At 49.0% G+C, this 13,579-nt stretch overlaps 2 protein-coding genes across 2 annotated transcripts in view; both read left to right on the top strand.

Annotated features, from left to right (window-relative positions):
- The window catches only part of LOC122543615 (zinc finger protein 208-like), a 234,057-nt gene extending 232,049 nt beyond the window's left edge, over positions 1 to 2,008 (top strand). The window contains exon 12 of the mRNA XM_043682443.1: positions 790 to 2,008. Coding sequence (XP_043538378.1) covers positions 790 to 1,375 — 586 coding nt within the window. The 3' untranslated portion in view covers positions 1,376 to 2,008. The remainder of the gene's footprint in view (positions 1 to 789) is intronic.
- A 4,690-nt stretch (positions 2,009 to 6,698) lies between these two features.
- On the top strand, positions 6,699 to 9,369 carry LOC122543452 (zinc finger protein 256-like). Its single transcript, XM_043682155.1, has 2 exons — positions 6,699 to 7,231; positions 7,722 to 9,369. The coding sequence occupies exon 2, from the start codon at positions 8,002 to 8,004 to the stop codon at positions 9,013 to 9,015; it is 1,014 nt and encodes a 337-aa protein (XP_043538090.1). The 5' UTR covers positions 6,699 to 7,231; positions 7,722 to 8,001; the 3' UTR covers positions 9,016 to 9,369.
- Positions 9,370 to 13,579: the final 4,210 nt, after the last annotated feature.

Genomic DNA, 13,579 nt, shown 5'->3' on the forward strand with positions numbered 1-13,579 from the left:
AGAACTTGTGTCCAGCAGCTGGTTAAATTCGGACGGGATTCTACAGAGGGCATGGTGCAGGATGGTAATGAACTGGAGGATTGTTGAAGGTGTCTGGGTAATGACACACTCTTAAATTGGGGCTCACAGCTGCTCATAAACAGGGGAGCGATTGCTCCAACCGCCTGGAAACTGGAGGAGAAAGTTGCAGCAGATGCTGGAATTCATACTGGAAAGAAGACTTCATGCTGGAGATCTCAGTGGGCCAGGCACCGTCCGTGGACAGAAAGCAAGCTAACGTTTCAAGCCGAGATGAATCTTCTGAGGACCTGCTGTGGTCACTAGTATTTTTTAGTTTCCGGTATAGAAGCTGGAGTTGTTTGTTGTGAATTTCAGTCCTGTCGTGACTTTTGTAACTTCCTTTTGCAGGGCAAATTTGCAGACGGGAAACGCAAATCGTCTCGATAACAGACACTCGACTCATCAGGACCTGAATATCACTGCACTTTTAAAGGGAGATGGAAAAATATTTTCAACATCGGTGTGACTGGAAACAATCACTTGTGAACACACCCTAGTGAGATATACAAGTGAACTGACTGTGGGAAGAGCCTTAACCAGTTAAAAGGCATCACGTCATTTACAGTGGGGAGAAACTGTTTGTGAACGATCATACAACCAATGGTCAGACTTGGAGAAATAAGAGGAGAGCAGAACAATGAAGAAACCATGGAAATGTGGGGACTGTGGGAAAAGATTCAAGCAGCCATCTCTGCTGGAAATCCATCGGCGCAGTCACACCGGGGAGAGGCCGTTCACCTGCTTTGAGTGTGGGAAGGGATTTGCTGCTGCCTGCAATCTTCAGACACACCAGCGGCTTCACACCGGGGAGAGGCCGTTTGTCTGCTCAGACTGCGGGAAGGCATTCAGTGATTCGTCCAGTCTGCGCAAGCACCAGCGTGTCCACACCGGGGAGAGACCATTCACCTGCACCGAGTGTGGGAAGGGGTTCATTGATTCCTCTAACCTCTTGACGCACCAGCGGCGAAGCCACGCCGCGGAGAGGCCGTTCGTCTGCTCTGACTGCGGGAAGGGCTTCGGTGATTCGTCGTCCCTGCTGACACACCAGCGGGTTCACACCGGGGAGAGGCCGTTCGCCTGCTCCGAGTGCGGGAAGGGCTTCGGTGACGCATCCACCCTGAGGAAGCACCGCCGTGTTCACACCGGGGAGAGGCCGTTCACCTGCCCCGAGTGCGGGAAGGGGTTCACTCAGTCCACGCACCTCTTGACACACCAGCGGGGCCACACTGGTGAGAAACCGTTCGCCTGCTCGGTGTGCGAGAAGAGATTCACCCGGTCATCCACCCTGCAGATGCACCAGCGAGTTCACAAGTGACAGTGCCAGGACTGGAGTTTGCTGTTCAAAAACCTTCATTTATGATGGTTGGCGTCTGCTGTGTGGACGTTAATGAGTCCATTGACTGAGGTAGTGCTTTTAATTTTCTTGGGATGTGGGCATTGCTGGCTGGCCAGCATTTATTGCTCATCCCTAAACATATCCCTTAAAGTTTGGGATGTGTGAGATGGATCAGTTGTGTTTAAATGATCAGCTCACTCAACCTCGCCTTCGTTGCTCAGACCTTTGAGTATAGAGGTTGGGATGTCAAGTTGAGATTGTACAGTGTGGACTGTGTCCAGTTCTGGGTGCCCTGTTATAGGAAGGATGCTGTTCAGCTGGAGAGGGGGTTCTGAAGAGTTTTACCAGTATATTGCCAGGAATGGAGGGCTTGAGTTATAAGGAGAGGATGGACAGGCTGGGACGTCTTTCACTTGACTATAGGAGGTTGAAAGGTAACCTTGTGGAGGTTTATAAAATCATGAGGGACAGAGATAAGGTGAATGGAGGGTGTTTTTGCCCTAGAGTGGGGGATTTCAAGACTAGGGGTCTTTTTTATTGGAGGTGAGAGGAGCAAATTTTAAAAAAAGACATGAATTAGATTAGATTACAGTATGGAAACAGGCCCTTCGGCCCAACAAGTCCACATCCGGGTCTCTGGTGCTGCAAGGCAGCAGTGCTAACCACTGTGCCACCGTGCCGCCCAAAAGAAGGGAAACTTCTTTTACAGAGAGTGTGGTTCATGTATGGAATGACCTTCCAGAGGAAGTGGTGGATGTGGGTCGTTACAATGTTTAAAAGACATTTAGCTTGCGAACCCACTTAGGTCCTGACCCCCACACTGGGAAGCGTTAGTATACACAGCAGAACCAAAGAGGAGCTGAGGCCGCAGTATAATCAACTGTGATGTTATCGATTGGTGGAGCAGGCTCAAGAGGCCGAATCACCTACTCCAGCTTTTAAGTTGTACATTTTAAATGTAATCAGTGCAGAAGATCTTTATTACAGTCATGGAGTTGTACAGCATGGTCCAACTCATCTATTCTGACCAGACACCCGAAATTAATCTCGTGACCCATTTCGCACCATTTGGGCTCACATCCCTCTGTACCCTTTCTATTCATGTACCCATCGGATACTTTTTAAATGCTGCAATTGTACCAGCCTTCACCACTTCCTCTGGCGGCTTGTTCCATTCACACACCACCCTCTGCACGAAAATGTTGTCCCTTTAGGTCCTTTTTCAATCTTTGGCCCCCCCTCACCCTAAACCTATGCCCTTTAGTTTTGGACTTCCCTACTCTGGGAAAAGACTCCAGCTATTCACCTTATCCATACTCATGATTTTATAACCTCTATAAAGGTCACCCCCTCAAGCCTCCGACTTTCCAGGGAAAACAGCACCAGCCTATTCAGCCTCTCCCTTTAGCTCAAACATCCTTGTAAATCTTTTCTGCACCATTTCAAGTTTAACAACATCTGTCCTCTTGCAGGGAAACCAGAATTTGAACGCAGCATTCCAAAAGTGGCCAAACCAATTTTGGATGTAGGTTTGCTGGCTGAGCTGGAAGGTTCACTTCCAGATGTTTTGTCACCCTACTAGGTGACATCTTCAGTGGGCCTCCAGGCGAAGCTCTGCTGAAAATTCCTGCTTTCTATTTATATGTTTGGGTTTGATGATGACATCACCAGGAAATGACATCACCAACCCAAAGAAACCCAAACATATAGATGTTACCTAGTAGGGTGACAAAACCTCAACCTGAGCTACAAATCTTCTCAAGATTCGCTATGGCCTAACCCATGTCCTGTACAGCTGCAACATGACATCCTAACTCCTATACTCATTGCTCTGACCAATATAGGCTTGTTTCTCAGATAAGAACTTCTGTAATGACCGAGTGCCCTTGATAGTGCACCTTTCAGACTATTACAGAAGTTTGTGGGATCATTGGTTTTAGTAATGGTAGCATAGAGCACAAAGGGAGTTCTGGCGAACATTTGTCAATCTCCGTTTCTCTTAGCTGTAGTACTGTGTTCTGTTTTGGGGTCAACACTTTAGGAAGGATGTGAAAGCATTGGAGAGGCATGGAAAAGATTCAGAAGAAAGGGATGGGGAATTCCAGAAACATGGATAAATTGAGGAAGTTGATGCTGTTGGTCCTGAAGAGAAAGAGATTAAAGGAGGTTTTAAATAAGGGGTGTTCAAGGGTCTCTGAATAGGTGGGTAGTCAGAAACTGCTCCTCTTGTCAGACGGATGAAGAATCACGGGATGCAGACTTTAAAACGATAGATAGAAAAGTGACAAGAGAAAGGGAATAGTTTTACAACACACGAGTTGAGGATCTGGAACACACCACCTGAGAGTCCGGTGGAGATAGATTTGATAGAGGCGTTCAAGAGAGAACTGGATCGTTATCTGAAAAGCAGAAATATATTGGGCTGTGGAGAAATGGCAAACAGGTTGAACAAGTTGATTTCCCTCTTTGGAGGGCCAGCGTGGACACAATGGACCAAATGTGTAACCATTCCATGACATTATCATAATGGGCACTACAACCTTTGTCTTTAATCCGAGGACTTGTGACTGAAAGCAATTTGCAAGAAAAAAATCAACTTTACCTTTACTACATTTTATGTTCTTAATTTGGAACCACCAGAATGTCCTATAACTTTCCACTGATTAAATCTTCAGTTTGAAGCGTGCTAATTCATCACAATTCCTCATTGCCATAGTGTAATAGAGTCATACTGAGTTTGGAAGTTTTTACTCTGATTCTGTCTTCACAGAAGCTGCCAGACCTGCTGAGGTTCTCCAGTACTTGCTGTTTTTAACTCCCTGTATTATGGGATTAGTACAGTCAGGGGGATAGATCCCTGTGACCAAGGTGGCAGCAGAGTCGGAGACTTCAGCTGCAGCTAACCTGCTCTGTCTGTTTCTTTCTCTTGGTATTTCTTTTCTTCACTTCCAGCCTCAAGCACGGTATCCGGCGAGGCGTCCTCTCGGCCCGGCTGGCGTGGTGGTATCTGGAGGCAGCAGGAGGGGACTGGGAAGCAGTGGTAACTACAATAGCATTGTGGTGCAACAGAGGAGGAGTGAGCAGTGAGGGAGGGCCCCCCCACCTCAGCATCTGCAGGATCGATGTCAAGAATAGACAGTGGAGGTATCCCAGAGAGCGAGCTAAGCAGAGGACTCAAACACTGTTGAACCTTTCACTTCCTTTATTTTTCTAGTATATATTAGGAAGGGCGTTAATTTTATTTTTCTATTTAATCTACGAAAGTAATGCTCAACTTTTTAAAACTTTGTTTCTTTTACGAGCTTGTACTTGCGTTTTTGTACCTAGTACCTTTGTTTACCTAAAATGGCGCAGTGCGTGGCAAGATCATCTGCTTTTTACTGTACTCCTGCAGTTGAGTACATGTGACAATAAAACCTACAAATCTATAGCCTTGACCAGGCGTTCCGATCGTTGTGTTGGCTGTTTGATGGTGACTTATAGATCAGACCAGACCTCCTCAAAATGTTCAGAAGATAGTTTGGACCGTAGCTTTTTCTTGCTTCAAAACGTAAGAATGTAGTGCGGTATTCCAGATGTAATTTGATCGGGCAAGCTACCAGATTTGAAGCAAAACACACTTTATTCATGCACTCTAGTTAAAATACAAGAACAAATTACATTTGCAATGCTGATAAACTAGATACAATTTCCACACCGGCTGAGGTAACCCTGAAAGTTCTGCCTTCTCAGCTGAGGTGTGGTGACACCTCTAAAGACAGAGCAGCCCTACAGTCCTTAAGCCAGCAATATACATCAAGACACCCTGCCAGCCACCATGCACTCCATTATTATACAGCAGATCTACTGTATCCACCAGTATCACTTCACCATGGAGAGAGTGCAACAAAGGTTCATCAGACCATTTCTAGGATTTCGTAGAATCCTCTGGATGGGTATATGAATAGGAAGGGTTTGGAGGATATGGCTGGGTACTGGCAGGTGGGACTAGATTGGGTTGGGATATCTGGTCGGCATGGACAGGTTGGACCGAAGGGTCTGTTTCCATGCTGTACATCTCTATGACTTAGTGTGGAGGTAAGCGATTTCACCCATAGAGTCTACACAACCCCTGCTCTCGAGCATCCCACCCAGACCCATTCCCATTCCCCTACCCTATCCTGGTAACCCTGCATTCCGATGGCTAATCCACCTAACTTGCACATTCCTGGGCAATTCAGTATGGCCAATCCACCTAATCTGCACATCTCTGGACTGTGGAAGGAAACTGGAGCACCCGGAGGAAACTCCTGCAGATGGGGAGAATGCGTAAACTCCACGCAGCCAGTCGCCTGGAATCGAACTCACCGTTCATGGACGGTGCTAACCAGTGTCTAAGTGTTGTGTAGCAAAACAGTGATGTGTAGTCACTCCTAAGTCTCAACTAAACTCATGAGAGACTATTGTGAAATTCAGATGTAGTTTATTATTATGTACTTGGTAATAAACCTATTCTGCTCTATCAGACCAAGCCTCATGAATGAGTACCTATTTCCCTGTGTGGTAGCAGTAACCACTATTGATAAAGATGATTGGTGGGAGTGCACCTGCCTGAAATATCACATAGTTCTGTGGACACAGCCACAGCACAGACCAGGCATTTGCCATGGAGCATGTTGGACACCAGTGGTTGTCAGCGCACTGTAACTTTTAATGGCCATAATTAGGAGATGCCGGTGTTGGACTGGGGTGGACAAAGTTAAAAATCACACAACACCAGGTTATAGTCCAACAGGTTTAATTGGAAGTACACTAGCTTTCGGAGCGACGCTCCTTCACAAGCACCTGATGAGGGAGCAGTGCTCTGAAACCAATGCTTCCAATTCAACCTGTTGGACTATAACCTGGTGTTGTGTGATTTTTAAAATTTTAATGGCAGAGACTTCAAAACAAGTGGGAAAGGTAGCTGCAGAGGAAAATAGCGTGTGTGTTGAGGTGCAGAATAACTGCCTTGCGAGCGGATGTGCTGTTTCCCACTGGACCAGAGGTAGCAAGGGAATGGGGAGTGGGAGAGCAGAGGGGCTGAACGGCCAGGGTCACCCTCAGCAAATGGTCGTTGGCAGGGGTAGGTTCCGTCCCCCCCAGTGTAATGCTTGTTGTTCTGCAATGGGTGGAGAAAGGCTGTCCCCATCTCAACCCGCGTGTTGGGACAAAGATACTCCCTCCAGGGCTCTGGGACCAGCCGACCCTGGGGCCCCGCCCACCCACCGTCCTCGAAGCCCCCGCCCACCCACCCATTGTCCTCGAAGCCCCACCCATTGCCGCGGAGATGCGGCTGCGACGCATGCGCGCCCGCGGCCCGCAAGATGGCGGCCGGTTCCCATGGTACCGCGACCTGACCGTCCGTTGCAAAGAGCAAGTCAACGACCGCCCTTTCCATGGAAGGGGTTGCTCCCTTTCTGCCTTTCCCCCAAGAGATGTCCGCTAACCCGCTGAGCGGTTTTCAGCGTCGTCCTACCCCCCCCTCCTCCTCCTCCAGCGGCTCTGTCCTGCCCCGACCGGCCGATCGACTGAACCGGAAGGGGCGGGGCCTGAAGGGTCAGCGCCGACCCGCCGATGAGTGACGGCGCCAGGAGCCGATAGAGAGCAGGACCCGCCTTGGAGGACCCAGCGGTCCTCCAACCAATCAGGGATTCCTCTCTGGCGGGAGGGGTGGGACTAGCACTGATGGTTGGAACCTTGCAGGGTTGTTGTTGTTGTCCTTGTGTCTTCATTGTCCCAGGAACTTCCATGAGCAGACCTTGCAGCTGGGCTTGGGCTGTGTTTTAATCTCACTGGCCAAGGGACATGAAGCAAGTAAGACGTAGATTACTTTTTGTTTTAGAATTTTGCGGCTTAACAAAATTGAGACTTGCACCGTGGATTTCGATCTTTGCGGTCAAGTCACAGCTAATTGATGGGGCTGAGCAGCGAGGAGTGGCCGTAACCCTGCTTTCCCCACTGCTGCTGGGTCCAGATGTTTCACCAAAGCTGGTGGGGTGATGGGACGCTGCAAGCTGAGCACAGAGGGGGCTGTGGAGCATGGAAGGAAGTCTCCAATTGGGATGCGCAGCAGGTTGTCCAAGGAGGTGGGGGGAAGGTAGGAGAAGGGAGGGGGCAGAAGATGTGCCCAGGGAGAAGTGAGGTTTCAGAGTAGGGTCGGGTCCTGAGGAAGGAGGCCAAGGGCAGGACCGCATCCAAATTCACGCGGCTGGTTGGAGTTCTGAGGGAGTGTTGCGTAGGAGTTAGAATATTGAGTTTGAATCCCGTGCCTCCAATCCTGATGTTTGCAAACTCCTTTCACAAGGTACCGCCGGAGGCAGGGAGAGAACCTGGTGCATCGCTCGATTCAGCCGGGACCTGAATGTCATCAGCCTTTGATTGTGGAATGTTCGTCTCTGCAAAACGGTGTTAAACGTCAACGTGACCGGGAAAGCAGAAAGGTGTACACACGAGTGAGAGTGTTCCAGTTCACTGGCTGGAAAACTTTAGCATTCTATGAAAACGCATCACAACGGGAACAAACGGGCCACGTGTTCTGAGTGTGGATGAGACTTTAATTGGATTAAGCAGACATAAGGCCGCCCATGGAGAAGCCATGGAAATGTGTGGACTGTGGGAAGGGGTTTAATTATCCATCCCAACTGGAATCTCATCGACGCAGTCACACCGGGGAGAGACCATTCACCTGCTGCGAGTGTGGGAAAGGGTTCAATGATTCGTCCAGCCTGCAGACGCACCAGCGAGTCCACACCGGCGAGAGACCATTCATCTGCTCGGAGTGCGGGAAAGGATTCACAGATTCATCTAACCTACAGAGGCACTGGCGTACTCACACCGGGGAGAGGCCATTCACCTGCTGTGAGTGCGGGAAGGGCTTCGGTGATTCGTCCAGCCTGCTGACCCACCAGCGAGTCCACACCGGCGAGAGGCCGTTCATCTGCTCCGAGTGCGGGAAGGGCTTCGCGCAGTCAGCGAACCTGCTGGCCCACCAGCGGGTCCACACCGGGGAGAAGCCGTTCACCTGCCCCGTGTGCGGGAAGGCCTTCAGTCAGTCATCCAACCTGCTCACCCACCAGCGGCTTCACACCGGGGAGAGGCCCTTCATCTGCTCCATGTGCGGGGAGGGATTCGACGACTCGGCTGCCCTCCAGAGCCACTGGCAGGTTCATTACGGGGAGAGGCCGTTCACCTGCGCGGAGTGCGGCAGGGGCTTCACTCACTCCTCCCACCTCCTGAAGCACCAGCGCAGTCACACCGGGGAGAGGCCGTTCACCTGCTCCGAGTGCGGCAAGGCCTTCAGCCAGTTCTCCAACCTGCTGACGCACGGCCGCACCCACACCGGGGAGAGGCCGTTCACCTGCTCTGACTGCCGGAAGGGCTTCACTCAGTTATCCAGCCTGCTGACCCACAGGCGCACCCACACCGGGGAGAGGCCGTTCGCCTGCACCGTGTGCGGGAACGGATTCAGCGATTCGTCCACCCTGCGCAAACACCGCCTCGTGCACACCGGGGAGAAGCCCTTCACCTGCACCCTGTGTGGGAAGGGGTTCACCTCTTCCTCCAACCTCCTCAGGCACCAGAGCGGTCACCCCGACTAGAGACCCCTGCAAGCAGACTGACTTGGGGTGGCGCCCCCAATGGGACTGACGGGCCAGCGGCAAATTTGCGAGGGGGAGAGGGCATTACGGCTGCTTCCGCAGCACCAAGAGATTTGGGCAGCGAGTTCACAAGAGCTTCAAGGATTAGATTCTGATGTTGCTGACATTCAGGACTGAACCATGTTCATTCTGATTGCTGGGGATTTTGTTTCCACTGACGAGAATAAGTGAGCTGGAGATTAAAAATTCAGGATGTGTTAAATATACTTTATCATTTCTGTGCCAACTCCTTGTGTCTGAAGTTAAGCCAAGAGCTCAGTATGACTCATGAGCACGACAGTGCATCTTTTAAGGCCGTTGTAAAATCTGCTGGGGTCATTGACTTGTTACCAAAAGAGAAAATGCTGGAAAATCACAGCAGGTCTGGCTGCATCTGTAAGGAGAGAAAAGAGCTGATGTTTCGAGTCGAACTGACCCTTTGTCAAAGCTGATAAAGGGTCAGTTAGACTCAAAACGTCAGCCCTTTTCTCTCCTTACAGATACAGCCAGACCTGCTGTGATTTTCCAGCATTTTCTCTTTTGGTTTCAGATTTCAGCATCCGCAGTAATTTGCTTTTATTCATTGACTTGATTACTGGAGGCATAGAGCACAAAAGTAGAGGCAGTTATGGTGAATCTTTGCTTCAGTATCATTGTGTCCAAATGGCAGATGGAGTTTAATTTGGATAAATGCGAGGTGTTGCATTTTGCTAGGGAGACTTACACAATTAAAAGTAGGGCTTTGGGTACAAAGAACAAAGAATATTCCAGCACAGGAACAGGCCCTTCGGCCCTCCAAGCCTGCGCCGATCCAGATCCTCTATCTAAATCTGTCACCTATTTTCTAAGGGTCTGCTCCCTGCCCATTACTGTATCTGTCTAGATACATCTTAAATGACACTATCGTGCTCGCCTCTACCACCTCCACTGGCAATGTGATCCAGGTACCCATCACCCTCTGTGTAAAGAACTTTCCACGCTTATCTCCCTTAACCTTTTCCCCTCTCACCTTGAACTTGTGACCCCTAGTAATCGAGCCCCTCACTCTGGGGGAAAAAGCTTCTTGCTATCCACCCTGTCTGTACCTATCAAGGTTTTGTAGGCCTCCATCAGGTTCCCCCATCAACCTCCAATGAAAATAATTCTGATCTATTCAACCTCTCTTCATAGCTAGCACCCTCCATACCAGGTGAACGTCCTCTGCACCCTCTCCAAAGCATCCATATCCTTTTGGTAATGTGGCAACCATATTTGTACGCAATGTTCCAAATGTAGTGTTGTAGAACAGAGAGAGACCTCGGGGTTCAGGTACATAATTCTTTGGAATTTCCGTCATAGGTGAGCAGGGTGGTTAAGAAGGCATTTAATGTGCTTGCCTTCATTGCTCAAACTTTTGAGTACAGGAGTTGGGACGTCATGTTGAGGTCATACAGGACGTTGCTGAGGACAGTCTAGTTTGGGTCACCCAGGAGATTATTAAACTGGAGAGGGTTCAAAAAAAAGAGACTCACCAGGATGTTGCTGGGAATTTTTTAAAGAATTCATTCACAGGATGAGGGCCTGGCTAGCCAGGCCCAGCATTTATTGCCCCATGGGTGGCACGGTGGCTCAGTGGTTAGCACTGCTGCCTCACAGCGCCAGGGACCCGGGTTCGATTCCAGCCTTGAGCGACTGTCTGTGTGGGTTTCCTCCAGGTGCTCCGGTTTCCTCCCACAGTCCAAAGTTGTGCAGGTTTGGGTGAATTGGCCATGCTAAATTGCCCGTAGTGTTAGGTGCATTAGTCAGAGGGAAATGGGTCTGGGTGGGTTACTCTTTGGAGGGTCGGTGTGGACTAGTTGGGCTGAAGGGCCTGTTTCCACACTGTGGGGAATCTAATCTAATCTTCCCACAATCCCGAATTACCCAGAGGGCCGTTAAGAGTCAACCACATTGCTGTGGGTCTGGAATCACACGCAGGCCCAGACTCGATGAGGGTGGCAGACCTCCTCAGATGGGCTTTTCCAACGATCGACAATGGATTCACGGTCATCATGAGACTTTTCGTTCCAGATTTTTATTAAATTCAAATTCCACCATGTGCCATGGAGAGATTCAAACCCGGCTCCCCAGAACATTGCCTGGTCTCTGGATTAATCATCCAGCCAGGCCATTGACTCTCCTTGTGGAGGGTTTGAGTTATGGTGAAGGGGACTGTCTTCCCTGGAGTGTAGGAGGTTCAGGGGTTATAGAAGTCTCTGAAATCACGAGGGGTATGGATGAGGTGAATGTCAGCTGTCTTTTCCCTAGAGTAGGGTATTTCAAGACTAAGAGGGGCATATTTTTAGGCTGAGAGGAGCAAGGTTTAAAAAAGGACATGGGGCCAATGTTTTTACACAGAGAGTGGTTCTTGTGTGGAATGAACTTCCAGAGGAAGTCGTTTCTGTGAGCACCGTTACAATGTTTAAAAGACATGGAGCGTCGGAGGCTGAGGGGTGACCTTATAGAGGTTTACAAAATCATGAGGGGCATGGATAGGGTAAACAGGCAAAGTCTTTTCCCTGGGGTAGGGGAGTCCAGAACTAGAGGGCATAGGTTTAGGGTGAGAGGGGAAAGATATACAAGAGACCTAAGGGGCAACTTTTTCACACAGAGGGTGGTACGTGTATGGAATGAGCTGCCAGAGGATGTAGTGGAGACTGGTACAGTTGCAACATTTAAGAGGCATTTGGATGGGGATATGAATAGGAAGGGTTTGGAGGGATATGGGCCGGGTGCTGGCAGGTGGGACTAGATTGGGTTGGGATATCTGGTCGGCATGGACGGGTTGGACCGAAGGGTTCTGTTTCCATGCTCTTTGACTCTCTGTGCCTCAAATCTGAGGAGCGCCTTTAGGAAAGATGTGAGGGCATTGGAAGGGGTGCGGCAAAGATTCGAGAGAATGATCTTCGGCATGAGGAAGCTAAGTGGATAAACCTGAATGACTGGAGAGAGACGATTGAGAGATCTGATAGAGTTGTTCAAAACCACAATAAGAGGGGACAGAACATCTCAGGAGAATGATGGGTGAAAGGATCAGGAACTCAAAGACACCAACTTAAGGCGATTAACAAAAGAAGCAAATAGTCACTTGGTAGTGCAGAACTTGAGAGTGTTGCTGAAAAGGACACCATTTCTGTCAAAGATTTTTCGCTCCAGATGTAAGGACGTTCACACCAATGCAAAGGAGAACAATATTTGACACTGTACGAGTAGATATTGTTGATTGGTTGGCGAGTGAGCTCTGGTACAGTGGTTGCTATGGGGAATACACCAGTTAGATGATGACTGACAGTTCGCTATCAAGGCAATGCTTCTGCCAAACAAAGTCCACTTGACACCCACTTTTTACACTAATACTCGCTAAACTGTTGCTTCCTTCACACTTGACATCCTTGTGAATGTGCTGACGAGTGCAAGGTGAAACGTTTGTTCTGGCCTGGGCCAGACTCCCAAAAAATGTGTTCAGGTAGCCCAGACCCTAACTTTCTCTTATTGTAAAGGCAGATGTGAAGTGGACATTCCAGGTGTGATACCGCTGGTCAAACCACTCGGCTTTAAGCAAAAAGGAATTTATTTAAACACTACAATTGAAACACAAACAAAAGAAAATGAAATTTAGAATAAATGTAAGTATTAGAAAACCCGATACAGCAACTTAACTAAGGAGCTGTTCCAATCCAGTAACATCCCATAAGTACACCCCTGGGTAAAAAGGGAAATTCAAACACAGGTTCGGACAGGCAGAAGGGAACAACATCCAAAGAGATTTCAGAGAGAAAGTCAGTTGCTGAAGCTTGCAACCTTTCTGGACTCCAGCATCTTGTGACTGCCACAGCTTTACCAAATGAGAAAAAACCTGAACTGGCCACTCCCATGACATTATTTAAAAAACCCAAGAACGGCACAGTGGCTCAGTAGTTAGCTCTGCTGCCTCACAGAGCCGGGTTTGATGCCAGCCTCGGGGCGACTGTTTGTGTGGCGTTTGCAAATTCTCCCCGTGCCCGTGTGGGTTTGCTGTGGTTTCCTCCCACGGTCCAAAGATGTGCAGGTTAGGGTGAATTGGCAATGCTAAATTGCTCAAAGTGTTAGGTGCATTAGTCAGAGGGGAAATGGGTCTGGGTGGGTTACTCTTTGGAGGGTCGGTGTGGACTGGTTGGGCCAAAGGGCCTATTTCCATACTGTAGGGAATCTAATCTTAATCTAAAGTGACAGCATGGTCATGAGTTTCAACAAAACAGGTTTTTTTTTCAGCAGTGCACAGAGACAAAAGCAACACTAGGAAAGACCTTTTTTGTTAATGCAATGAGAGGTTCGGACATGGAATGTACTACCTGAGAGATTGGAGGAAGAGTCGCCCCTCAACCTTCAGAAGGGAATGAGATAATTATTTGTGAAGCAAATGTTTGCAGGGTGACGTGCAAAAGGTGCAAGAGTGAAATGTAGCTCAGGAAAGATGTGCTGGAACCATAGAACGTGGAACAATACAGCACAGTACAGGCCCTTTGGC

Source organism: Chiloscyllium plagiosum, chromosome 44 (genome assembly GCF_004010195.1).
Source record: "Chiloscyllium plagiosum isolate BGI_BamShark_2017 chromosome 44, ASM401019v2, whole genome shotgun sequence".
NCBI classification, from domain to species: Eukaryota; Metazoa; Chordata; class Chondrichthyes; order Orectolobiformes; family Hemiscylliidae; genus Chiloscyllium; species Chiloscyllium plagiosum.

Excerpts from the sequence above, each read along its gene's own strand:
- LOC122543452 (XM_043682155.1), top strand. The coding sequence starts at position 8,002 with ATGGAGAAGCCATGGAAATGTGTGGACTGTGGGAAGGGGTTTAATTAT.